Source organism: Mustela erminea, chromosome 20 (genome assembly GCF_009829155.1).
Source record: "Mustela erminea isolate mMusErm1 chromosome 20, mMusErm1.Pri, whole genome shotgun sequence".
NCBI classification, from domain to species: domain Eukaryota; kingdom Metazoa; phylum Chordata; class Mammalia; order Carnivora; family Mustelidae; genus Mustela; species Mustela erminea.
The window spans coordinates 6,812,933-6,837,356 of NC_045633.1; the positions used below are offsets into that span (position 1 = coordinate 6,812,933).

Genomic DNA, 24,424 nt, shown 5'->3' on the forward strand with positions numbered 1-24,424 from the left:
CCTGTGCTTTCCACGCAATGGTATTTTTCCTCACTGAGGTGAAATGTGATGTAGAAACAAAGGCTGAAGAGCAATTATGAAATGTCCTTACTTCCTGCAGCCCATTGACAACTCCTTGAAAGAGGCAAGGGGCATTCCTCTAGGGACTCAACTGCCTCTGTGTTGACAGCCTGCGAAGGGCAAAGGCAATCCTAGCCCAAATCCCCCTCCCAGGATCCTGGAAGCCTACTTTAACATATAAAACTTTGGAAATCTCCTTTATTTCTAGCCCCCAAGATACATGTTTACAATCATCCCTCAAGCATATGGCCCACTGATCTAGGCCTGAAGGGTCTCATGACTAAGGTTTTATTAGACCATAATCAATGACCCTTTGCCAACAACAGCTAGCCCTTCATGGTCCTGGAAACCTTCCTTTCAGAATTCCTTGGAGACTTACACTATCTCCAACCCCCTCAAACTTGAAAGTATAGAATAGGCCACTCCTCACGACCCCATGGCAGCTCTTTTTGCCTATAGGTCCTGTCCCTGGTTTTTAATAAAATCACCTTTTTGCAGCACCAGAGACAGCTGAAAAATTCTTTCTTGGTCATGAGCTTCAGATACTATGATGGCAAAATCAGAAACTCTAAGGTGCAGGACCAGAAGATGTGCCTAAAGAAGATACAAACACACAGTTCAAAAGCAAGCAAGAAAATATGAAGAAAAAAAATCTGCCCCAAAAGGCTGATGAGGGACTTTGATCAAAGACTATATCTTTATGTTCTAAAGGATTCCCAGCAATTGAGAAGAAAATGAAACTGCAACATTTCCAATGGACATTTACAAAGAAATCTAGCAGGCCAGTAAAAGGAAGGAAGGATACTCTATCTCATTAGCACAAAGTTCTTTAAAAATTGTTAAATTAATAGGTTTGACAGTTTGGCAGAATTTTTTAAATGATAACAGCTAGCATTAGGGTGTGTGGAAAGGGAACCCTCATCTACTCTCATGAAAATACAGATCAGTAAAGAGGGTCCTGAAGAACAGTTTGGCAGTAGCTATTAGAATTCACAAGGGACAATTTCTTGAGCCAGCAATTCCTGCAAACATGCATGTGTACCTGTGCTTTCTACAACACTGCTTAACAGAACACCATAAAACAAGCAGCTATCTAAAGGACCATCTGTACTGAATACATTAAGGGTCATGGAATTTCCATGCCAAGGAGAACTAGAAAGTCATTGGAAATGAGGAGGCAGACCTAGATATGATGACACAAAGATAGTCAGGGGTTGCTAGGATGCAGAAGGAGCGAGCTAGCTACAGCGCAGGATGTATAAATGATTCACTTTATTAAAAGGACACCTGAATTTACTGATTTTGAGAAATACAGATTCATTCACTCAACAGATATATACTGAATACAACCTATGTATTCATTCAATGTGTATATATAGTCTCTCAACAAAAATTTATGGAACCCTGTACGTGCCAGGCACTGGATTATCTTTCTGTGTGTGTTTTCTCATGTGTGATATTTAACCGTCTCTAGGTGTGCTGTTCATCCACAGGAGAAAACACTCTGAACACTGCTTTTCTTGGTGGGGGGACAGATTATGGAGCGTGTTTACTTTCTACTTCATACATTCCTGCAGTGATGGATCAAAGTTAATGCAAAGTGGTAGCTCTTTCATTACCAGTAATCATCCTGACCCAAGTAGTCACCCAATATGCAGAGAATTAGGACAGCTACAGTGTGGAGAAAACAGCTAGGCCAGGAAATGGCAAAGCCTACAGAGGATCTACTTACAATTCATAGGAGGGAAACAAAGGATGGGGGAGATATTCTTTTCTGGGGGAGTTTCTTCACTAGGAGCACGAGTATGGCACTGTGGTTGCATAGAGACCTGTCCGGTTGTCTGATGTTTCCTGTGTCATCTGTGTCCACCAATCACAAAGGTCATCCTCTCTGGGCATGTCACCTGGTAGCAATTATTAAGAAGTCCCTTGAACTACTCCATCAGACACAGACTGAAAATGATGGAACATTCTGGAAGAGGTTTCCCTTGGTTCAGAAGGCTTAGAGGTGAGCAGAGTGTCGCTGGTAACACTCAAAATTAAAACAGAGGGGCCAAGGAGGTGACATAATCAGTAGAGTAGGTCAGGTACAGATAGCGGGGAACAGTGGGGGCAGGACTGAGGGTCTGATGTTGCCAGAATGGATGCTCCCAAGGAAAGCTAGAAATGGAGATTTTCAGGAAAAAATCTTTTTGCATCTTTTGCAAATCATCGAGAAACATTGTGTAAAACTTAGAGAACAGGGACCTATGCACATCTGTTTTAAATTCCTTCACGGTAAATGCGATGCAGTGTAAACGTATCACAGAAGTACATGCCATGTGACATAATCGGTGCACATACGCAGGCTCAAACTCAGACACACACACACACACACTTTTCAAAGGAAAAGGGAGAAAAAACAGAGTGTTCTATAGCCCATACTGTAACATGCAGGTTAAGGGTACTTGCCAATTTGAAGTAGGTCCTCTGAATGTAAATCTCAGATGGGTTGTGATAAGAACAGCTTGGCTCATGGGGTGCCTGGCTGGGTCAGTTGGTTAAGTGACTGCCTTCAGCTCGGCTCATGATTCCAGGGTCCTGGGAAGGAGCCCAGAATTGGGCTCGCTGCTTAGTAGAGAGCCTGCTTCTCTTTCTCCCTCTGCCTGCCTGCTCTCTGCTAAGCAGCGAGCCTGCTTCTCTCTCTCCCTCTGCCTGCTGCTCTGCTTACTTGTGCTTTCTAGCTCTCTGTCAAATAAATAAATAAAAACTTAAAAAAACAAAAACAGCTTGACTCTGTGGGAAGATGGGAAAAATCGAAATAAGGTGAGAAGCTCAGTTTCAGCAAAAATGCAAACACCATTTCCAGATACAGCGAACATATCTTGCTCCTGTCAAAGCAAGGGCCAATCACTGCACAGGGTCTTCTGCTCCATGACATTGGGCCCTTGGCACATGCAGTCACACTTCCATGGATCAGGGCTCAGGGGAGGTCACTAAGCAGGACACTCAGAATGGGGTGTTACTCATAATCTCATCAGGAAAAATGGAACACTCAGAAATCGCTCAAGAGAGGTTAGCAAGAATTTGCCTAATGTTCCAGTGTTTTCCAAGTCGTCTCTAGTTTCCTGCCTCTTCTCCAGCAAAATGTATAACCCAGTGCTTACTGCTCACAGTTATCTGGAAAACCAACTCCTACACAGACCTGAAGTTAGTAACATTTATGTGATGAGTCCTCTCCTCCAGGATATGCAAAAAGCCAGACGTGAGAGACCCAAATCCTCTATCACAACAACCACACACAAAGGTCAATGCCTTTTCCAGCCTAGAAGCCACCTCTGGGCTTAAGCGAGAGCCCACTTTCTCTTATTTCACTCGGGGTTCTACCAAGCTAGATCCTCCTCTGCCCATACAGTCTCAGATGCCAGGTGGCAACTAAAAAGTGTATTTACTGTAACAGAATCTTCTATTTGAAAAGGTGAAAGCCCTGTTTTTATAGGATATAGTAGAATAGCCTCATACTAGAAAACTATTTCCAGATGTTGAGAATTAGTCATCTTTGAAAGACAAGTTGAAACTTTTAGGTTCACTAAAATTTTTTGAAACGTAAGAGTTGGCATTCTATTTAAATCACTCATTGAGAAAGAGATAAGGGAGTACAGGTTAATACCACTAGGAAACACTGACCATGGGCTTGAGGTCAGGGTTTATTAATTTAATTTTTTAAAAATCTTAATTTTATTTCTTTCAGTGTTCCATTATTCATTGTTTATGCACCACACCCAGTGCTCCATGCATTACATGCCCTCCTTAATACCCACCACCAGGCTCGCCCATCTCCCCACCCCCTCCCTTCTAAAACCCTCAGTTTGTTTCTCAGAGTCCACAGTTTCTCATGGTTCATCTTTACTTCCGATTTCCCCCAAGTCACTTTTTCTTTCCTTGTCCTAATGTCCTCTGTGTTATACCTTGTGCTCCATGAGAAAGTGAAACCATATGATAACTGATATTCTCTGCTTGACTTATTTCACTCTGTATAATCTCCTCTAGTCCCATTCATGTTGATACAAAAGCTGGGTATTCATCCTTTCTTTTTTTTATTATTATTTTTATTAACATATAATGTATTATTTGCCCCAGGAGACATGTCTGTGAATTGTCAGGCTTACACACTTCCTAGCACTCACAATAGCACATACCCACCCCAATGTCCATAACCCGGCCACCCTATCCCTACCCCACCTCCTGCAGCAACCCTCAGTTTGTTTCGTGAGATTAAGAGTCTCTTATGGTTTGTCTCCCTCCCAATCCCATCTTGTTCCAGTTTTCCTTCCCTACCCCCCCCCAAGTCCCCCACTCCGCCTCTCAAATTCCTCATATCAGGGAGATCATATGACAATTGTCTTTCCCTGATTTACTTATTTTACTCAGCACAATACCCTCTATTTCCATCCACATTGTTGCAAATGGCAAGATTTCATTTCTTTTGATGGCTACATAGTATTCCATTATAGATATATACTATCTAATTTATCCATTCATCTATTGATGGACATCTAGGCTCTTTCCATAGCTTAGCTATTGTGGACATTGCTGCTATAAACATTGGGGTGCACGTGCCCCTTTGGATCACTACATTTGTATCTTTGGGGTAAATACCCAGTAGTGGGATTGCTGGGTCATAAGGTAGCTCTATTTTGAACTTTTTGAGGAACCTCCATGCTGTTTTCTGGAGTGGTTGCACCAGCTTGCATTCCCACCAACAGTGTAGGGGAGTTCCCCTTTCTCCGCATCCTTTCCAACATCTGTTGTCTCCTGACTTGTTACATTTTAGCCATTCTGACTGATGTGAGGTGGTATCTCATTGTGGTTTTGATATGTATTTCCCTGATGCGGAGTGATATGGAGCACCTGTTCATGTGTCGGTTGGCCATCTGGATGTCTTCTTTGCGGAAATGTCTGTTCATGTCCTCTGCCCATTCCTTGATTGGATTATTTGGGTTTTTGGGTGTTGAGTTTATAAATTCTTTGTGGATTTTGGATAGTAGCCCTTTATCTGATATGTCATTTGTGAATATAGTCTCCCATTTTGTCAGTTTTCTTTTGGTTTTGTTGACCGTTTCCTTTGCTGTGCAAAAGTTTTTGATCTTGATGAAGTCCCAATAGTTCATTTTTGCCGTTGCTTCCCTTGCCTTTGGCAATTTTCTAGGAAGAAGTTGCTGCAGCTGTGGTTGAAGAGGTTGCTGCCCATGTTCTCCTCAATGATTCTGGTGGATTCCTGCCTCACATTGAGGTCTTTCATCCATTTTGAGTCTATTTTTGTGTGTGGTGTGAAGAAATGGTCCAGTTTCATTTTTCTGCATGTGACTGTCCAATTTTCCCAACACCGTTTGTTGAAGAGAGTGTCTCTTTTCCACTGGACATTCTGTCTTGCTTTGTCAAAGATTAGGTGACCATAAAATTGAAGGTCTATTTCTGGGTTCTCTATTCTGTTCCATTGATCTATGCATCTGTTTTTGTGCCAGTGCCATACTGGATTTCTGCTCTGATCTTTATTATTTTTCTTCTCCTGCTGAGTTTATGCTTTCTTTGCTGCTCTTTCCCCAGCTCCTTTAGGTAGGGTTAGGTTGTATACTTGAGACTATCCTTGTTTCTTGATAAAGCCTTGTATCACTACATAACTTTGCTCTCAGGACCACCTTTTCTGCATGCCAAAGATTTTGAACATTTGTGTTTTCATTTTCATATGTTTCCATGAATTTTTTCAATTCTTCTTTAATTTCCTGGTTGACCCATTCATTCTTTAGTAAGATGTTCTTTAGCCTCCATGTACTTGAGTTCTTTCCAACTTTCCTCTTGTGATTGAGTTCTACTTTCAGAGCACAGTGGTCTGAAAATATGCAGGGAATGATCCCAATCTTTTGGGATGACCCAGGATGTAATCTATTCAGGAGAATGTTCCATATGCACTAGAGAAGAATGTGTATTCTGTTGTTTTGGGATGGAATAGTCTGAATATATCTGTGATGTCCCTCTGGTCCAGTGTGTCATTTAAGGCCTTTATTTCCTTGTTGATCTTTTGCTTGGATGATCTGTCATTTCAGTGAGGGGATGTTAAAGTTCCCTACTATTATTGCATTACTGTCGATGTGTTTCTTTGATTTTGTTATTAATTGGTTTATATAGTTGGCTGCTCCCATGTTAGAGGCATAGATACTTTAAATTATTAGATCTTCTTGTTGGACAGACCCTTTCAGTGTAATATAGTGTCCTTCCTCATCTCTTATTCTAGTCTTTGGCTTAAAATCTAATTTATCTGATAAAAGAACTGCCACCCCAGCTTTCCTTTGATGTCCATTAGCATGGTAAATTGTTTTCCACAACCTCACTTTAAATCAGGAGGTGTCTTTGGATCTAAAATGAGTTACTTATAGACAGCATACTGATTTTTTTTTTTAATCCATTCTGATACCCTGTGTCTTTTGATTGGAGCATTTAGCCCATTTACATTCAGGGTAACTATTTGAAGATGTGAATTTTGTGCCACTGTATTGCCTGTGAGTGTTACTGTATATTATCTCTGTTCCTTTCTGGTCTACTACTTTTAGGCTCTCTCTATGCTTAGAGGACCCCTTTCAATATTTCCTGTAGGGGGGTTTGGTGTTTGCAAACTCTTTTAGTTTTCATTTGTCCTGAAAGCTTTTTATCTCATCTTCTATTTTCAGTGATAGCCTAGCTGGATATAGTATTCTTGGATGCATATTTTTCTCATTAATGCTCTGGAAATATCATGCCAGTTCTTTCTGGCCTGCCAGGTCTCTGTAGATAAGTTTGCTGCCAATCTAGTATTTCTACCATTGTATGTTAGACTTGTCCTGAGCTGCTTTCAGGATTTTCTCTTTGTCATTAAGACTTATAACTTTTACTATTAAATGATGGGGTGTGGACCTATTTTTATTGGTTTTGAGGGGGTAAATTGTCTGTGCCTCCTGGACTTTGATGCTTGTTCCCTTTGCCATATTAGGGAAATTCTCTACAATAATTTGCTCCAATATACCTTCTGCCTCTCTCTCTCTTCTTCTTCTGGAATCCCAATTATTCTAATATTGTTTTGTCTTATGGTATCACTTATCTCTTGAATTCTCCCTTCATGGTAGTTGTCTCTCTTTTGCTCAGCTTGTTTGTTCTCCATCATTTGGTCTTCTATATCACTAATTCTCTCTTCTGCCTCATTTATCCTAGCAGTAAGAGCCTCCATTTTTTTTTTTATTGCACTTCATTAATAGTTTTTTTTTATTGTTTTCAACTTGTTCAGATTTTAGTTCTTCTATTTCTCCAGAAAAGAATTTTATTTCCCCAGAAAGGGTTCTCTAATATCTTCCATGCCTTCTTTTGAGCCCAGCTAGCACCTTGAGAATCATCATTCTGAACTCTAGTTCTAACATATTACCAATGTCCGTATATCCCTAGTCATCTGTATTCCCTCTTTTTTTTTTTTTTTGTGGTGAGTTTTTCCACCTTGTCATTTTATCTAGATAAGAATATATGAACAAGAGAATAGAATATTAAAAGGGTGGTGAAGACCCCAGAAAAATGTATGCTAACTAAATCAGAAGAGATCCAAAACCAGGGGGGGGGAGAAGGAAGGGGGAGAAAAAAAAAAAAATATATATATATATATGTATGTATGTATTTGGTGAATAGGACAGAGCCACCCACTTGATTTTGGGTGTATTTTGGTCTCTTAGAAGAAATTACCTCCCAAAATTTTAAAGAAAGAAAAACTTATATGTACAAAAATAAGAGTAAACACAATGAAGTAATGGAATACGACTGTAAAGATGAAAATTTTTTAAAAATTCTAAAAAAAAGAATTAATAAGATATGTTGGTTGGGAAAAGAAAAGAAGAAAAAGAGGAGGGAATGTGCTCAGGCTGGAGATTAGAACAAAGCTATGTTCTAAATTAGGGTATATTTTGATCTATTAGAAGAAATTGCATCCTGAAATTTTATAAAAAAAATAATACAAATACAAAAAATAAGGTTAAATACAATGAAGGGATAAAATGTGACTATAACAATAAAGGTTTAAAAAATGTTTTTTTTCTAGAAAGGTATTGTTAAGATAAACTAGTTAAAAAATGCTAAAAGAGGAAAGAGGAAAAGTTAAAAAAAATAGAGTAAGAAAAAAGTAAAATAAAAAAATAACATTGCAAGATTAAGGGTCATGGGGAAAAAGCCATGAATTCTACCCGTTGTTTTCCCCTAGTCTGGAGTTCCACTGCTCTCCTTGACCAGTAAGCTTGGTCTTGGCTGATGTTCTTGGTGATCTTCTCGGGGAGGGACCTCTTGCCATGATTCTCAACTGTCACTGCCTGAGGTGGAATTACACCGCCCATGCCAGGGGTGGGCTACGTAATCTGCTTGGGTTTGCTCAAGGAACTTTTGTTCCCTTAGCCCTTTCTGAAGAGATTTGGAGGACAAGAATGAAAATGGCAGCCTCCCAATCTCTGGCCCATAGGAGACAAAAGCCTGGGGCCCCACTTCTCAGTGCACCCTCAGAGATAAGCAGTCAATCCCTCCCATTTCCCTGGCCTCCGGCTGCATTCTGAGCTCACCTGGTGTGTGACCAAGTACTTCTATCTTTGGCACATGGCCCTGTTTGGAGTCTCCAAACCCAGAAGATTCCTGCCATGCTGCTCCTTACAGAGCAGGAAGGTGAGTCTCCAGATCTGCCACTTGTGGGGGTCCCTGCTTGAAGAGCAGTGGTCTTACTGTGCCTTGAATCACTGTTTAAGGTAACCCCAATCTAAAAGCTCACTCAACAGCTTTCTCTGTAGTTGGCTTCCCTGCTGCGACACCTGGGGGCTCTGCCACACTCAGACACCCCCGGACATTCTGTGATCCCGTGAGACCAGAGACCACACTGTCCCCATGAGGGCTCCAGCCCCGCTTAACCTCTGGAGTGATGTCCCTCAGTGCAGCAGACTTCTAAAAGTTCTGATTTTGTGCTCTGCTGCTCCACTGCTTGCCAAGAGCTGGCCTCTACCCCTCCATGGTCTATCTTCCCATCGCTTTGGATTCACCTCTCTGCACATCCTACCTTTCAGAAAGTGGTCAATTTTCTGTCCCTGGAATTGCTGCTCTTCTCCTCTATTTCCTGTTGAGTTTGCAGGTGTTTGGAATGGTTTGATACCTATTTAGCTGAAGTCCTGGGATCTGATGTCATTACAGTTGGCTACTCCTCTGCCATCTTGCCTCTCTCCGTATTCTATCCCAATGGCTGTGTAATATTCCACTGTATATATAGACCACATCTTTATCCATTTGTCTGTTGAAAGGCATTTCGACTCTTTCCACAATTTGGCAAATGTGGACATTGCTGCTATGAACGTTGGGGTACAGATGGGCCTTCTATTCACTATATTTGTATCTTTGGGGTAAATACCCAGTAGTGCAACTGCAGGGTCATACCGCTCTATTTTTAATTTTCTGAGGAATTGCCACACCGTTTTCCAAAGTGGCTGCATGAACCAACTTGCATTCCCAACAACAGTGTAAAAGGGTTCCCCTTTCTCCACAGACTCTCCAACACGTCTTATTTCCTGTCCTGTTGATTTTGGCCATTCTACCTGGTGTAAGATGGTATCTCAATGTGGTCTTGTTTGGATTTCCCTGTTTTGGCTAGTGACGATGAAGATTTTTTCATGTGTCTGTTAGCCACTTGTATGTGTTCTTTTGATGTAATTATCAGTTTTTTGGGGTGTTAGGTTTGAGGAGTTCTTTATAGATCTTGGATATCAGCCCTTTGTCTGCAGTGTCATTTGGGACTATCTTCTCTCATTCTGTGGATTGCCTCTTTGTTTTGTTGACTGTTTCCTTTGCTGTGCAGAAGCTTTTGATATTGATGAATTCCCAAAAGTTCATTTTCGCTTTTGTTTCCTTTGCTTTGGGAGACATGTCTTGAAAGAAATTGTTGATGTCGAAGAGGTTACTGCTTATGTTCTTCTCTAGGATTTTGATAGACTCCTGCCTCATGTTGAGGTCTTTCATCCATTTCAAGTTTACTTTTGTGTATGGTGTGAGAGAATGGTCTAGTTTCATTCTTCTATATGTAGCTGTACAATTTTCCCAGCACGATTTATTGAAGAGACTGTCTTTTTTCCACTGGATATTTTTTTCCTGCTCTGTCGAAGATTAGTTGACCATAGAGTTGAGGGTCCATTTCTGGATTCTCCGTTCTGTTCCATTGGTCTATGTGTCTGCTTCTGTGTCAGTACCATGCTGTCTTGGAGATCATAGCTTGGTAGTAAAACTTGAACTCAGGCAATGTGATGCCCCCAGCTTTGTTTTTCTTTTTCAACATTTCCTTAGCAACTCAGGGTCTTTTCTGGTTCCATACAAATTTTGGGATTGTTTCTCCCAGCACTTAGAATAATGCCAGTGGAATTTTGATTGCTCTGGGCAGTACACATTTTAATAATGTTTATTCTTCTGATCCATGAACATGGAAGGTTTTTCCATCTTTTTGTGTCTTTAATTTCTTTCATTAGTGTTCTGTAGTTCCTCGAGTATACAGATCCTTTACCTCTTTGGTTAGATTTATTCTAAGGTATCTTATGGTTGTTGGTGCTATAGTAAAGGGAATTGATTTTCTAATTTCCCTTTCTATATTTTCATTGCTAGTATATAAGCAAGCAACTGATTTCTGTGCATTGATTTTGTATCTTAACACATTACTGAACTGCTATAGGAGTTCTAGTAGTTTGGGCCAGGGTTCAATCTCAACTCCACCCCTTCCTCTACAGGTGCCATGATGGAAAGTCACTTCACTACTTTGAGCCTGGGTTTCCCAAACAGAATTCACAAGTATGAATGTCTGCTCTGCTCACAGAATGAGTTGATCCAAGTAAAGCATTTCACATGGTGCTACAAAATCTCCCAGCAGAAAGTCACAAACTCATCCTTGACAACTCTGCAAACTTCCTAAAACCTGGCCTCAGGGTGGCACCTGGAATATCTCACATATACTAAATGCCTAAGTTTAGCCTCCTCTCATTTACTCGAACAATATTTACTGCCTCTGGGCTGGGCACCTTTCTATACCCTGGAGATAACAAAGTAGGCAAAACACACAGAACAATTCAGATGATTAAACTACTGTAGGTCATTTCTTTTCAAGGTTCAGAGAAATGACGTCCATGGACAAAAGAGTCCCAACGGAGGGTATACTGCATTTGGAAGACTGCTCCACAGGTTGGAATGAGGATCCTGGGGCCAGCAAGAAAGCAGGGAGGGGGTTCAAGGGAAGAGCCCCCTAAAATGAAATCCCTGGCAAGCAGACCAGCCCCCTACTGACTGCTTCCTCTGAATCTACCTGGCTCTGTCGTATGGTCCAAGCCACACTTACCTGATGCAGTGCAGCTTTCTCATGACCATCACTGGAAAGTGGACCTCAAAATACTTTCCTGGGGGGCGCCTGGGTGGCTCAGTGGGTTAAAGCCTCTGCCTTCGGTCCTAGGATCAAGCCCCACATCAGGCTCTCTGTTCAGCAGGGAGCCTGCTTCTCTTCCTCTCTCTCTGCCTGCCTCTCTGCCTACTTGTGATCTCTGTCTGTCAAATAAATAAATAAAAATCTTTTTAAACATTTAAAAAAATATATTAAAAAAAATACTTTCCTGAGAGAAGATCTTCATCTTAAGGAAAAATACACAGTAAGTTTTCTAATTCAATATTCCCTCATACATTTACTGACCATCTTCATGTACTGAGTACTAAGCCCCAAACAGCAATGGAATATTTCAGGGTCCAAATCAGGAATGATATGGTTAAAAATGCATGTTTCAGGTGACTTCAGTCTCCATGTGGAGAACAGACGGAGGATGAAAGTTAGGAGGTGCTCACAGCCGTCCAGGAAGAAGGTCCAGGGAGGAAGTCATGGGGAGCCAGAACTGGGGGAGCCGCCACTGGGATGGAGACGAGGCACTGAGAGGCCCTGGGGAAGTAGGACCTAACAGACTTTGCCAAAAAGCAGATGGAGACAGATTAGGGAGGGTCAGGAAACCGATGTGGGGGTGGAGCCAGCATGGGGGATCAAATCGGATACAACAGCAAATATCACAAAGCACCCGCCACGGTGAGGGCAAGCACTGTCTTATACTACATTTACTTTTTCCTGTGAGAGGAGAGTGTGGTGGGGGGAAAGGGCAGGCACTCCGGAGCCGGGGAATGGGGTTCAGATCCCAGCTCAGCCACTTGTCTGCTACAAGGTGCTGGGAAGTCACTCAACTCCCTGGGCCAAGCTTTCCACATCTACACAGCAGAGACAATGACAGCAACTCACAGGGCTGTGAGGAGTCCTATAGAAATAAATACTCCAGCAACACTCACAGCAGGACCTGCCAGAGTAAGCAGCATGGGTGGGCCTTTATGATGTACCGACATGTGTACACAGATGTGGGGCCTGGCCTGGGCTATACATTTATTTCTACTGAGGGCTGCAGTAAAGAAGGTGTGAAAGCCAGACAGGCGCACAGAAACACACAAACATGTACAATGAGTTAAAGGAACACATCTACACAGAGACTCACACACAGAGACACTCATAGACACAGAGACCCCACATAGAGACACAGACAGACACTGTGACAAAGACACTGGGATACACATGCAAAGACACACAAACACACACACACACACACACACACAGACACACACACAGACACAAATACTCACGGCCCCACTCCCCTATCTGCGTCCCCAGCCTGGCCATGCCCTGGCCATTCTAGCACATTCTCTCCATGTCTGCCGTGTCCAATCACTCAGCCCAGATGACTATTCTTGAACGCATGCTCTCCTCAACCCCCATCTGCACAGACACCCCTTTCTGGCCTCTTGCAATCACACTGTGTATCGCCTGCAACAGCTCCTCACGGCCCTAAGGCCTGGCAAGAAACAAGGTGCTCCACACCTGCTGACCAGGTCGGCATCCCCCCCCACACCATGTATTCTTTGGACACCCGTGTCCACCTGTACTTGTATTCCAGAAATAGAGCCGGTTCATTCAATGGGAAAAGACGAAAGAAAAGCCAGGTGCTGGCGTCCAGAATCTGGTCGCAGTGTCGCTATTGCAGGCTGGGATGACACCCCCATTTCTAACAGGAGCAACAGCACATAGAAGAGCACTGTGTATGCAGCAGTCACCCGCGATGGAAAGCGGAGACTGCGGGGTCGCCGACCCCAGGGTCAGCATGATGGGGGCAGAAAACATGAGAAAGAACTTCCTAGTAGGAGGAAGGGTGAGCATCAGAACTACAGGTCCAGCTACGGCCTTCCCTAGTGGAAAATCTCAGGGGGTCTGCTTTGAAGGAGAGGGAGGGAGAGATGAGACAGGAGGGCAGAGAACAAGACCGCTTCCTGGCGTTTCAGAAGACGCAGGCTGAGCCATCCCCACCGTTCACACTCACAGCTGCCAGCATGCCCGGTTTGGTGCGGAACGCGGCGATGGACGAGCTGGCCCAGGCTACTGGGAGGATATGCTTAGGGAAGATGAGGATACAACTTCTGCTAGGATACCCCACAATACCCTTCCAGAATGTTACTCCCACAATAGAAAAGGTTAAGGAGAGTCTAAAATTCCCAGAGACAATCGGAATGATCGAAAGCAAATGAAGGACAGCATACACTCCTATACCTTGTGCTAGACTTCTTTATTATAAGGAGCTTTTCCTCGGGGCGTCTGGGTGGCTCAGTTGAGTGAGCGGCTGACTCTTGATTTTGGTTCAGATCATGATCTCAGGGTCGTGGGATCGAGTCATGTGTCAGTTTCAGTGCTCGGAGGAGTCTCCTTCTGGATAACCTGTCTCCTTTTGCCTCTGCCCCTCCTCGAACATTTTCCCTCCCTATCTCTGAAAGAAATAAATAGATCTTAAAAAAAAAAAAAAAGTTCTTCTCAGGCATGAGAAACTTGACTCTCAGAAGAACTGTGAATGAGGGGTCACTGTGGAGGGAAAGCTATCCAGAGGCATATCTGGAGCCTCTAAGGAACAGACATCTTCTTTCTGGGCTTTGGCAAAGGAGCAAAACGGCTGTTGCACATGACACTTACACTTTTTTTTTTTTTTTTAAAGATTTTATTTATTTATTTGACAGAGAGAGATCACAAGTAGGTAGAGAGGCAGGCAGAGAGAGGGAAAGGGAAGCAGGCCCCCTGCTGAGCAGAGAGCCCGATGCGGGACTCGATCCCAGGACCTTGAGATCATGACCTGAGCCGAAGGCAGCGGCTTAACCCACTGAGCCACCCAGGCGCCCCGACACTTACACTTTTGATTCTGGGATCCCTAAGCCTGTCTGACACTCTATTCCTCAGGAGCTGGCATGTCACAGGAGGTATGGAGGACACCCAAGACTGGGCCTCGCTCCCGGACAGCCAGGGACAGCTATGAGGAAGGACAGCCCTTGGATTCAAAGGGGATCCCACAGGGCCGACTGTGGCACAAGCTGCCCAAGGTGAGACCCATCCCCTGTATCTTTGATCCTTGGGTTGTGTGGAAATAAAAATCAGGAGACACAGAGCTAAGGTCCCTTAAAAGGGATCACTACCCCATGACTCTTTATCTGTGATGGTACTGGCTTTCCTGGGCCCTACTGCTGCCTGCTGCCTCAAGGCAGAGCTTTCAACTGTCCCCAAAGTCTTGGGCCTGAGATCATACAGAATGAGCTCCCACCATGGTGCAAGCAGAAAGCCTGTGACCCACTCCTAAGCCTCTGCTGGTGCAGCCAGGGGGACCATCCCAGGTGGAAGGTGCATGAGACCATGAGACTGGCAGACAAAATTTTCTCCACACTGTCTAGAAGCACAGATCTCTCAATTCAGGGATTAGCAAACTTGCTGCAAATGGCCAGAAAGTATTTTAGCCTTTGCAGGGCAGATGGCCTCTCCTCAAACTACTCAACTCCCCTGTCGTGCTATTAAAGCAGCCACAGAGAAGACTTAAGTAAATGGGAGTGGCTGTGTTGCAATAAAACTTTATTTACAAAGACAGGTGGGTAGGCGAAATCTGGCCCTTTTGGCCTAGGCTCTGAAGAGCAAACATTGTTTTTTTCAAGAAGACTAGATGTTTTTAAAAAACCCTTTGGACCAATCCAAAACACCTCCACTACATCTTGCCTACCCTGTGCTATGTGCCTTCCTTACTACTGGCAGATTATCTTTTTCTTGGAAGGATTACCTAGTCTCAATGTGCCTGGACCAGAAATAAAAATGTCAGATTTATTCCTTATCAACACAACCACATGACACGAAGGAGAAACCAAACCTTGGGACCAAGTCAAAAGGGTGTGGGGCCTAGAGGAGGCATTCCTCCAGTGGCTTCTGCTCACATGCACACGTTCTGCCCCTGCATTCTGCTCCAGCTCCTTCCACCACACCATGGTCACTGAGGTACAGATGCACCACTGACTGACGGACCACAAAGAACCCCCTGAGCAAGCACAAGGCTCTGGACAGAGAACAGGGAAGCAACCTGGACTTGCAGGACCTGCAGTCTATTCACTCCTGGTTCTGCCACTAACCGGACCCATCTCGTTTCCTGTGAGTGAGCGCAGTTACACCTGTGCTTGCTTGTTAACAGAGCACGTGAGGGATCAAATCAGGGAATAGCTACGAAAGGCCTCTGTGTCATATCACTATCACCAGCCTTGCACATCTCTAAACTGAAGACACTGTCACCATGACAAATCTTCGTGATCGTCAATACGGCAGACACAGGGGCTCTGGGGCTCACAATCCCACTGGCGGGGTCTTTCACATGTGCAGAGAACACGTCTACAAGGGTTATCAAAAGTCCTGTTTGTAACAGCAAAGGATGAGAAGTCAGGTGCCCGTCTTTTACCAGGGCCCTGGTGACATCAAGTACGTGGCTGATGGCAGCAGCACCTTGGGACACGGGCACAAGACTGGCAGTCACTGCATTCCCTCTAAATAAATGTTTAACATTTTGATCTAGACAAGCACCTTCACAAATGAAACAATTCAGGAAAGAAGAGGGCGAATGTTCATTTACCTTTAATCTCCAGAAGGTGGTCTCCATCTGAGTCCCAAGATTTAGAATTTGACAATAACATTCTTTCTTCTGTAGAAATGCTTTTATCAGCTGAGAGATGCCATGGACTCGAGCAAAATATCCTGAGAAAGACACAGAGACAAGCTATCGCTCAGTGAGGTCAGAAATCATTCCTGCAGAGGTGGCCCCAGGAGAAGAGCAAAGGAGGATTTTGCTGCTCTTCTTTGGGGTCAGTGATTTATCTGAGGAATTCATGGGAGAAATCAGGACTTTCACTTTCTTCCTTTATGTTTTTTGTTTTTTGTTTTTGTTTCTAACTTAAAGCTGCTAGAACCAAAGTAAGTACAACCTATTTAATGATTTAACGGTAGAATTAAAGATCTTAGAAATAAAATATCCCTTGGGGCACTTGGGTGGCTCATTTGGTTAAGCATCTGCTTTTGGCTCAGGTCAGGTACTCAAGATCCTTGGATTAGGCCCTGATGGGTTCTCTGCTCAGCTGGGAGCCTGCTTTTCCCTACCTGTCTATCCCTCCCGCATATGCTCTACCTCTCCAATAAATATGTACAATGTTTAAAAATTAAAATAAAATGTCTCATTATTTTACAAAGGAAAGACAAGTGTTTTACATCAAAACATCAGATCTAAATGTTCCTCTTCGAAATACACTTTTTTGTGGCCACGTGCAAGACACTTAGGACTCAACTAAAACTCTGAATGCGAGATCATGATGAAATAATATTTTGCGGTCAGAAAATGGGGCAGATAAATGGCAAACAAAACAAAATAAAATAAAGCTGTATTTCTTACCATGCTCCCATCATCTCCATCATATGTGGGTAAAAGCTTCTATGTTTATAAATTGGTGTCACAGACCATCTATGGGAGAGGAAGGCATGAGCAAACATTGCCCCCAAAATGGACTTATTCAGCTCCAGGGTGGGGAGAGCTTGAGTAAGGGAGATAGGCAATAAGAGGGGGAAAGGAAGATAAAATCTAAAGCCTTGCTGCTTAAAGCATAACTATCTTAAGGACGATTTTGAGTAGCATTTAGAAACATACTGCAATGTGATATAGGAGTTCTATGTCTATTGATTCTCCTAATACATAATTTGAGCTTGTAGTTTACAGGTTATCTTGCATTTTATGTTTCTAGGAAATCACTTTTATTGTATATTACAGAATATCGTCCACAACAGACGATATTGAAACAAAAACTTTAAAGATGCTCACCACACCCTATTTGGGAAGTAGTCTGTTAGTGTGCTGCATCTGGAGATACTGGCCCAGCAGAGGAAGAAGGAAGGCAGGCCGCTGACATGCTGCCTGGGGCACCCAGCTCCCAGGGGTCCAAGGTGGGTCCCTGCCTCTGCAGCACTGGTTAGGAAAGCCACCTCAGAAGCCTGGGAGGGAGGCTTCAGGCCTCTAGGCAGACTTGGCCCCCATCTTCTTAAAGCCTAGGTTCACCTTCAGCTCAAAGTAAGGTCCATGTCCTTAATTGTCCTTAAGGTCCATGTCCTTAATTTAAACTTTCTTTGCATTTCTTACAGAACCTAGCCATAGGCTCCATCCTTAGGGCCAGGATTCCCTACAAGCCCAAGGACTGGGGTCATCTGGTCAATTTCTCAATCTGGTTGAGACTGAGTCACCCTCCCATCTCAAATCCTTTCACGGACTTGATAGAAAGGACTTGCAAAGCCTAATAGTGTTACTATCACTTTACAAAAGACAAAAAAGTAATTCTTTACATGAACAGTTCACAGTAAAAGATAATATAAATGGCTCTTAGTCATATAACAATGATCCTTAACTTCAGCCCCCCAAAAGAGGAATAACATAAAATAAAATTACTGTAAGATACCATTTTTTAGTTATCAGATTAACCCCAATGAAAAGGTTCCTAATACACTATGTTGGTGAGAATGTTGGGAAATGAGCACTTTCATTTTTCATTTTTCTCCTACTGGAGAGAGTGGACACTGGAACTCTCTCTTTGGAATAATGAATCCCTAAAACCTCAGGCCTCTGGGATGATGAGGGGATGTTGGATGGGAGGGAGTCACTTGCCTCTGGTCATATGAAGCCATTTTGACCTTTCCCCTCAATGTGTATCTTGGGAATTAATAAATGTCTTTACCATTTAAACCAAATGGTGGGACTCTCGGTGGCTCTGTCAGTTTGGTGGCAAATTCTTGGTTTTGGTTCAGGTCATGATCTCAGGGTCCTGGCACCCAGCCCAGCATCAGAATTCATCCTCAGTGGGGAGTCTGCTTCAGGATTCTCTCTCCCTCTGCCTTTCCCCCACTAATCTCTCTCACTGAAATAAACAAACTTTTTTAAAAAGTAATAAATCAAATGGAGTTGGTCTTCTGTTACAGCCTGAAGGACCTTAAGTGATATCTGAGCACATTACCTCATTTCGATTTCCTTGATCAGTAAGCTGAAAGGGGTAGGGCACATGTAACTATGTGTGCATGTGTGTGTGTGTGTGGTGTGTGTGTTTTTAAAAAACTCTAGTCTCCTTGAAAAAAATGTCTGTTGGACTTTGGAGCCCAGGCTGAAAGGGCCAGATTTCGCCTACCCACCTGTCTTTGTAAATAAAGTTTTATTGCAACACGGCCACTCCCATTTACTTAAGTCTTCTCTATGGCTGCTTTAATAGCACGACAGGGGAGTTGAGTAATTTGAGGAGAGGCCATCTGCCCTGCAAAGGCTAAAATACTTTCTGGCCATTTGCAGCAAGTTTGCTAATCCCTGAATTGAGAGATCTGTGCTTCTAGACAGTGTGGAGAAAATTTTGTCTGCCAGTCTCATGGTCTCATGCACCTTCCACCCTGGATGTCCTCGGTCTGTACCAGCAGAGGCTTAGGAATGGGTCACAGGCTTTCTGCTTGCACCATGGTGGGAGCTCGTTCTGTATGATCTCGGGCCCAAGACTTTGGGGACAGTTGAAAGCTCTGCCTTGAGGCAGCAGGCAGCAGTAGGGCCCAGGAAAGCCAGTACCATCACAGATAAAGAGTCATGAGGGTAGTGAACCCCTTTAAGGGACCCTGGATTCTCTGTGTCTGATTTTTATTTCCACACAACCCAAGGATCAAGGACACGGGGGATGGGTCTCACCTTGGGCAGCCTGTGCCACAGTCGGACCTGTGGGATCCCTTTTGAATCCAAGGACTGTCCTTCCTCATGGCTGTCCCTGGCTGCTGTCCAGGAGCGAGGCACAGTCTTGGGTGTCCTCCACACCTCCTGTGACATGCCAGCTCCTGAGGAATAGAGTGTCAGACAGGCTTAGGGATCCCAGAATCAAAAGTGTAAGTGTCACATGCCACAGCCGTTTTGCTCTTTTGCCAAAGCCCAGAAAGAAGATGTCTGTTCCTTAGAGGCTCCAGGTGTGCCTCTGGATAGCTTTCCTTCCACAGTAACCCCTTATTCAGATTCTTTTGAGGGTCAAGTATCTGATGCATGGCAAAACCCCTTAAAAAAAAAAGATATATTTATTTATTTGAGAGAAAGCGAGGGAGAATGGTCGAGGAGGGCAGAGGCAAAAGGAGACAGTGAATTCAGAAGCAAACTTCCTACCAAGCACTGAACCCAACACATGACTTGATCCCACGACCCTGAGATTGTGACCTGAACTGAAATCGAGAGTTGGCCACTCACTCGACTGAGCACCCAGATGCCCTGAGGGAAAGCTCCTTATAATACAGTCCTACACAAGATATAAGTGTTTAGGCTGTCCTTCCTTTGCTTTCAATTATTCTCATTATCTTTAGGAATTTTAGACTCTCCTTAACCTTTCTTTTCATGGGGTAACATTCTGGAAGGGTGTTGTGGGGTTTCCTAGCAGATGTTACATCCTCATCAGCTCTAAACATTTCTTCCCTGTACTCTCATCTCGCTCGTCCATGGCCACATTCTGCACACAGTCAGACATGTGTGGCAGCTCTGAGTCTGAAGAGTGGAATGACTGAGCCTGTGTCTTCTGATATGCCAGGAAGCAGACTTTTTCTCTGTCCTTTTTTGGCCTTCTCTCTCCTTGCCTGTCCTACAGCAGCAGACACCCCATCAGGAAGCAAGTATCTTCAGCTACTCAAGGCAGCAACTCAACACATAGTTGAGTACACACTAAGGGACACAATTACCTACCAACCCAGAGAGTCAAGGAAATCTGACCCACAGAGTTTTACAAGGGTGAACAGGCTCTGTTGTCTAAAACAGTGCTTTTCAAACAATGAATTGTGACCCACCCATGTCATAAAATCAATGTAATAGTCTGAGAATCCCTGGCTTAGAAAATACAGACAACAATAAAACAGAAAATATCAGTATGCATCACAACTGTAAGAGTTAAAGATTGTTTTGTGAAGCTGTTGTTGAACTGCATGTTCGGGGTATAAGTGCCATGAAAACTCAGTTCTTCAACAAACGAAACCAAGTAGACTCTTCAACACAGAAAGCAAACTGATGGTTGCCAGAAGGAAAGGCAGGGGGAGAAACTGGTGAAGAGGATTAAGAGGTACATACTTCCACTTATATAAATAACTCACAATGATGAAAAATATGTCAAGATAATAATAATGTTGTACTGTGATAGACAGTGGTTATACTTAATGGTGGTGAGCACTGAGAAATATACAGACGTGGAAAATCACTATGTTGCACACCTGAAACTGACATAATATTGTGCAGATCAATGATATTTCAATTAAAGAAAACTGTGTTCTCACTGTCAGGGGTTTGAGGAGCCCCGTCCTCAAAGGCATCATGTAGTGCCCTCTAGTGGTAAAAGCCAGATCTGCAGTTGAGAAAGAACCACAGACCAGAGAGACTAGTCCTCAAGCATGACTGGTTGGAAGGGACCTTCCAAATGACATGATCAACCCTGACATCCAGAACAAGAACCTGTCAACAACACCAAGCCACCGCCTGAGCACAAAGAAAGCACTTGCTCCACCGCTGAGCAGCTCTACCTGCTGAAAAGCTGACCAAGCTGCCTTCCTCTGGGAGCTCCTCCCTGGACTTCCTACTGCCCTCTCCTGGATGACACGGAGCAGCTTCTGTATTCACCCTCAGCTAACACTATTGATCCAGACAAACAAACCTTGTTGAGTGTCTGCAAAGTACCCGGCACTGGGGATACAGTGGGGAACCCGGGAAGAGACAAAGAGAAGTAAGAGCTTATGCCAGATGAATGACAACAGTATGGCAGATGGAAGGACCTTCATTAGACAAGATCAAAGGGCAGGCCTCTCTGAAAAGGGGAAGGCTGTGTGGAGTTCCACTGAATTGGAGAGCTGTGCAAAAGGTACTCTGGTGCTGTTCCCTGGTACAAACCTATTCTTACTCTAAGAAGGACAAAAAGCAGATAGAAATGCTCTGGGCAAGAAGCGCCTTGGAATGTTCCAGTATAAGGCAGGCAAGGAGGCTAAAGAAGAATAGAGAAATAGGAGAAACGTCAGAGATTTCTGGGGGGTGTGTTTGTGTGTGGGTGTTTTAATTTCTCTCTGTTTTAAAACTTTCCTACACTACCCATATGTCATATTTCATTCTAAGACACCATCAATTATGAGACTAAAAAAAAAAAAGAAAGAAGAAACACTTCCAGTTAGTCAGTGTTTTTCCTATTGCTTAGAATTTTAATTTAATTTGTGCTGATGAAAAATCCCTTTGACACTTATTTGAACAGAATGAAAGGGTAAAAATGAATGACACGAGTAGGTTAAATCTTTTATATTTGGGTTTATGACCCTTCCCAAATTTATGTCTCTAAGTAGAAAGAGGTAGGGGACGAGGTCCGTTTTGTTTCCCCTTCAATATCCAGTTGACCCAGAATTATTCACTATAAAGATTGCCCTGGGGCACGTGGGTGGTTCACTCCATTGGGAGCATCCCTGGGTCCTGAGATTAAGCCCCACATCCGGCACCCTGCTCAGCAGGGAGTCTGCTTCTCCTTCTCCCCTCCTCCCTGGTCATGATCTCTCACTCTATCTCAAATAAATAAATAAATCTAAAAAAAATTAAAATGACTTCCCTTTCCCTCATTGAACTGACTTGACACTCTGGGCCAAAATCAATTGACAATACTTGTTGCGATTGGTCTATTTTGTACCCTCTGTTCTGTTTCATTGATCTATCTTTATCACAAAGACTTTGATTACTGTGGTTTTAAAATTAGTCTTAAAATTGAGCAGGAATAAGCAATGTGGGTTCTTCGACTGTATTATTTTAAAGACTTTTTGGCTATCTAGGCCCTTGGCACTTCCATGTACATTTTGGAATCAACTTGGTCATTTCCTCTAAAACAGAATAAAAAGAAGGCTAGGATTTTGACTGAGATTGCATTGTGTGCATGAATCATATCATGGAAAACAGAAATCTCGACAATGTCATATCTTCTAATGCATAAACAAAATATACCCTCCCTTTATTTCAGTCTTCTTGAACTCCTCTCAACAATGTTTTTTTGTGTTCTCTGTCAAGGTATTTCATGTTTATCATGATACTTATTCCTAGCCTGTTTGCTTTCCTGTGTTTTTGTTTTGTAAGTAGGCTCCATGCCCAGCATGGAGCCCAGTATAGAGCCCAAAGCAGGGCATGAACTCACAATCCTGAGTTCAAGACCTGAGCTGAGATCAAAAGTCAGATGAGTCATCAACTGAACCACCCAGTCACCCCAACCAGTTTATGTCTTAGATGCTACTGTAAAATATTCTAAAATTTTCATTCTCCTATCCATGTACGTTTATCATGCATCTGTCTGACAAAGAATACCTATCCAGAATACGTAATAACTCCAAAAAGTCAAAACCAAAACAACATTGACAACAACAATGGGCAAAAGATGAACAGACAGTCCCCAAAAGATGTAGGAATGCCCACTAAATACACGAAAAGGTGCCTAACTCAGATCATTCATCACCAGGGAAATGCAATGTGAAAGCATAATGAGATGCTATTTCACCCTCACTGACAACACAGAATGTTAATGAGGATGCTGAGCAACTGGAGTGTCACTATATTGCTGGTGGGAAGTGTAAACTGATCAACCACTTTGGAAACTAAGCTAGCACTTCAATATCCCCACCCTGTGACTAAGCAATCCCACTAACAATTTCAACAGAAATTTAAGACTTCTGTAAGAAAGTTTATTGTAGCCTATTCACAATGACCAAAAACTTGGATACAACAAAATGTCTAATCATCAGATGAACAGATGAACAAATCAAGGTTTAAACACACTACATAGAAAGGAGGAGACTACACTGACAAAGATTCTTTCCTTGACCAAACTCTAGCCAGACTGCTCGGAGCCCTCTTCTCAAACCTGGCTTATCATATACCAACTCGAATAAACATTAACATAGTTTCTAACAGCTCCAGGTCCCAACCCTGCGACAACACCAGTCCCCCTTAGTGCCTGCCTGAGGAAAAACTCAAGGCATCTAACTATTTGTTCAATCAACACTGAAAAGTTGAGCTGTTGTCTCCCAGTTAGCAAATACAGGCGGTTTCATATGGACCAATACGTATTCTACTTTTTGTCATCTATTCCTCCCCTGACTTTACTCATCCCTGGCCTTACTTCTTCATTCTCTCTTTAACATGCCCTCTGTACAAATCGAGGTGGAGTTTCTTTTGAGGACCCCATTCCATAGAAGCTTCCCCCTTGAGATCCATCTCACTGGAAAACTCAAACACACATGCAAAAATGTTCATCACAGCCCTATCTTAATAACAAACACACAGCCACCGAAATGACAAACATAAATATTGTCACATAAAGTACAATCACATTGAGGAATACCACTGAGACAATAAAAAATAAATGAGGCAAAAAATTATATGCTGAGATTATTCTAATTAGATTATAGAGTGGGGGAAATGTACCCACTTTTTTTGTTTAAAAAGTTAATCCTGAAGGGGCACCTTCCTTGCTCAGCTGGAGCATGTGATTCTTTTTTTTTTTTTTTTTTTTTTTTAAAGATTTTTTAAATTTATTTGACAGAGAGAGATTACAAGTAGGCAGAGAGGCAGGCAGAGAGAGAGAGGAGGAAGCAGGCTCCCTGCTGAGCAGAGAGCCCAATGCGGGACTCGATCCCAGGACCCTGAGATCATGACCTGAGCCGAAGGCAGTGGCTTAACCCACTGAGCCACCCAGGCACCCGGAGCATGTGATTCTTGATCTGAGGCTTAGGAGAGCCAGCCTAAGTTAGGTACAGAGATTCCTTAAAAATATAATCTTAAAAAAAATTAACCGTATAAGAAAAATAATTAGTATTATAGATCTGAGACCATTGCTTTTCACAGGTATTTTCTAAAAT

At 43.0% G+C, this 24,424-nt stretch overlaps 1 protein-coding gene across 10 annotated transcripts in view; it reads right to left on the reverse strand.

Moving 5' to 3' along the window:
• Positions 1 to 24,424, reverse strand: part of LOC116580551 — a 44,055-nt gene that overhangs the window by 15,296 nt on the left and 4,335 nt on the right. For 2 of the 10 annotated variants that reach the window (XR_004281699.1, XR_004281697.1), the window contains exons 2-4: positions 19,224 to 19,366; positions 16,104 to 16,225; positions 549 to 654 (exon numbers count right to left, since the gene is read on the reverse strand). Coding sequence is in view for 2 of the 10 variants with exons in the window: in XM_032326925.1 (XP_032182816.1) it covers positions 16,104 to 16,225; positions 16,914 to 16,982; positions 19,224 to 19,366 (334 nt within the window). In the remaining 8 variants the exon portion in view is untranslated. Of the gene's footprint in view, positions 1 to 548; positions 655 to 1,792; positions 1,965 to 11,449; positions 11,584 to 11,612; positions 11,653 to 12,740; positions 13,947 to 16,103; positions 16,226 to 16,913; positions 16,983 to 19,223; positions 19,367 to 24,424 lie in introns of those variants that run through there. The other 8 variants (XM_032326925.1, XM_032326924.1, XR_004281698.1 and 5 more) reach the window with 7 other exon arrangements.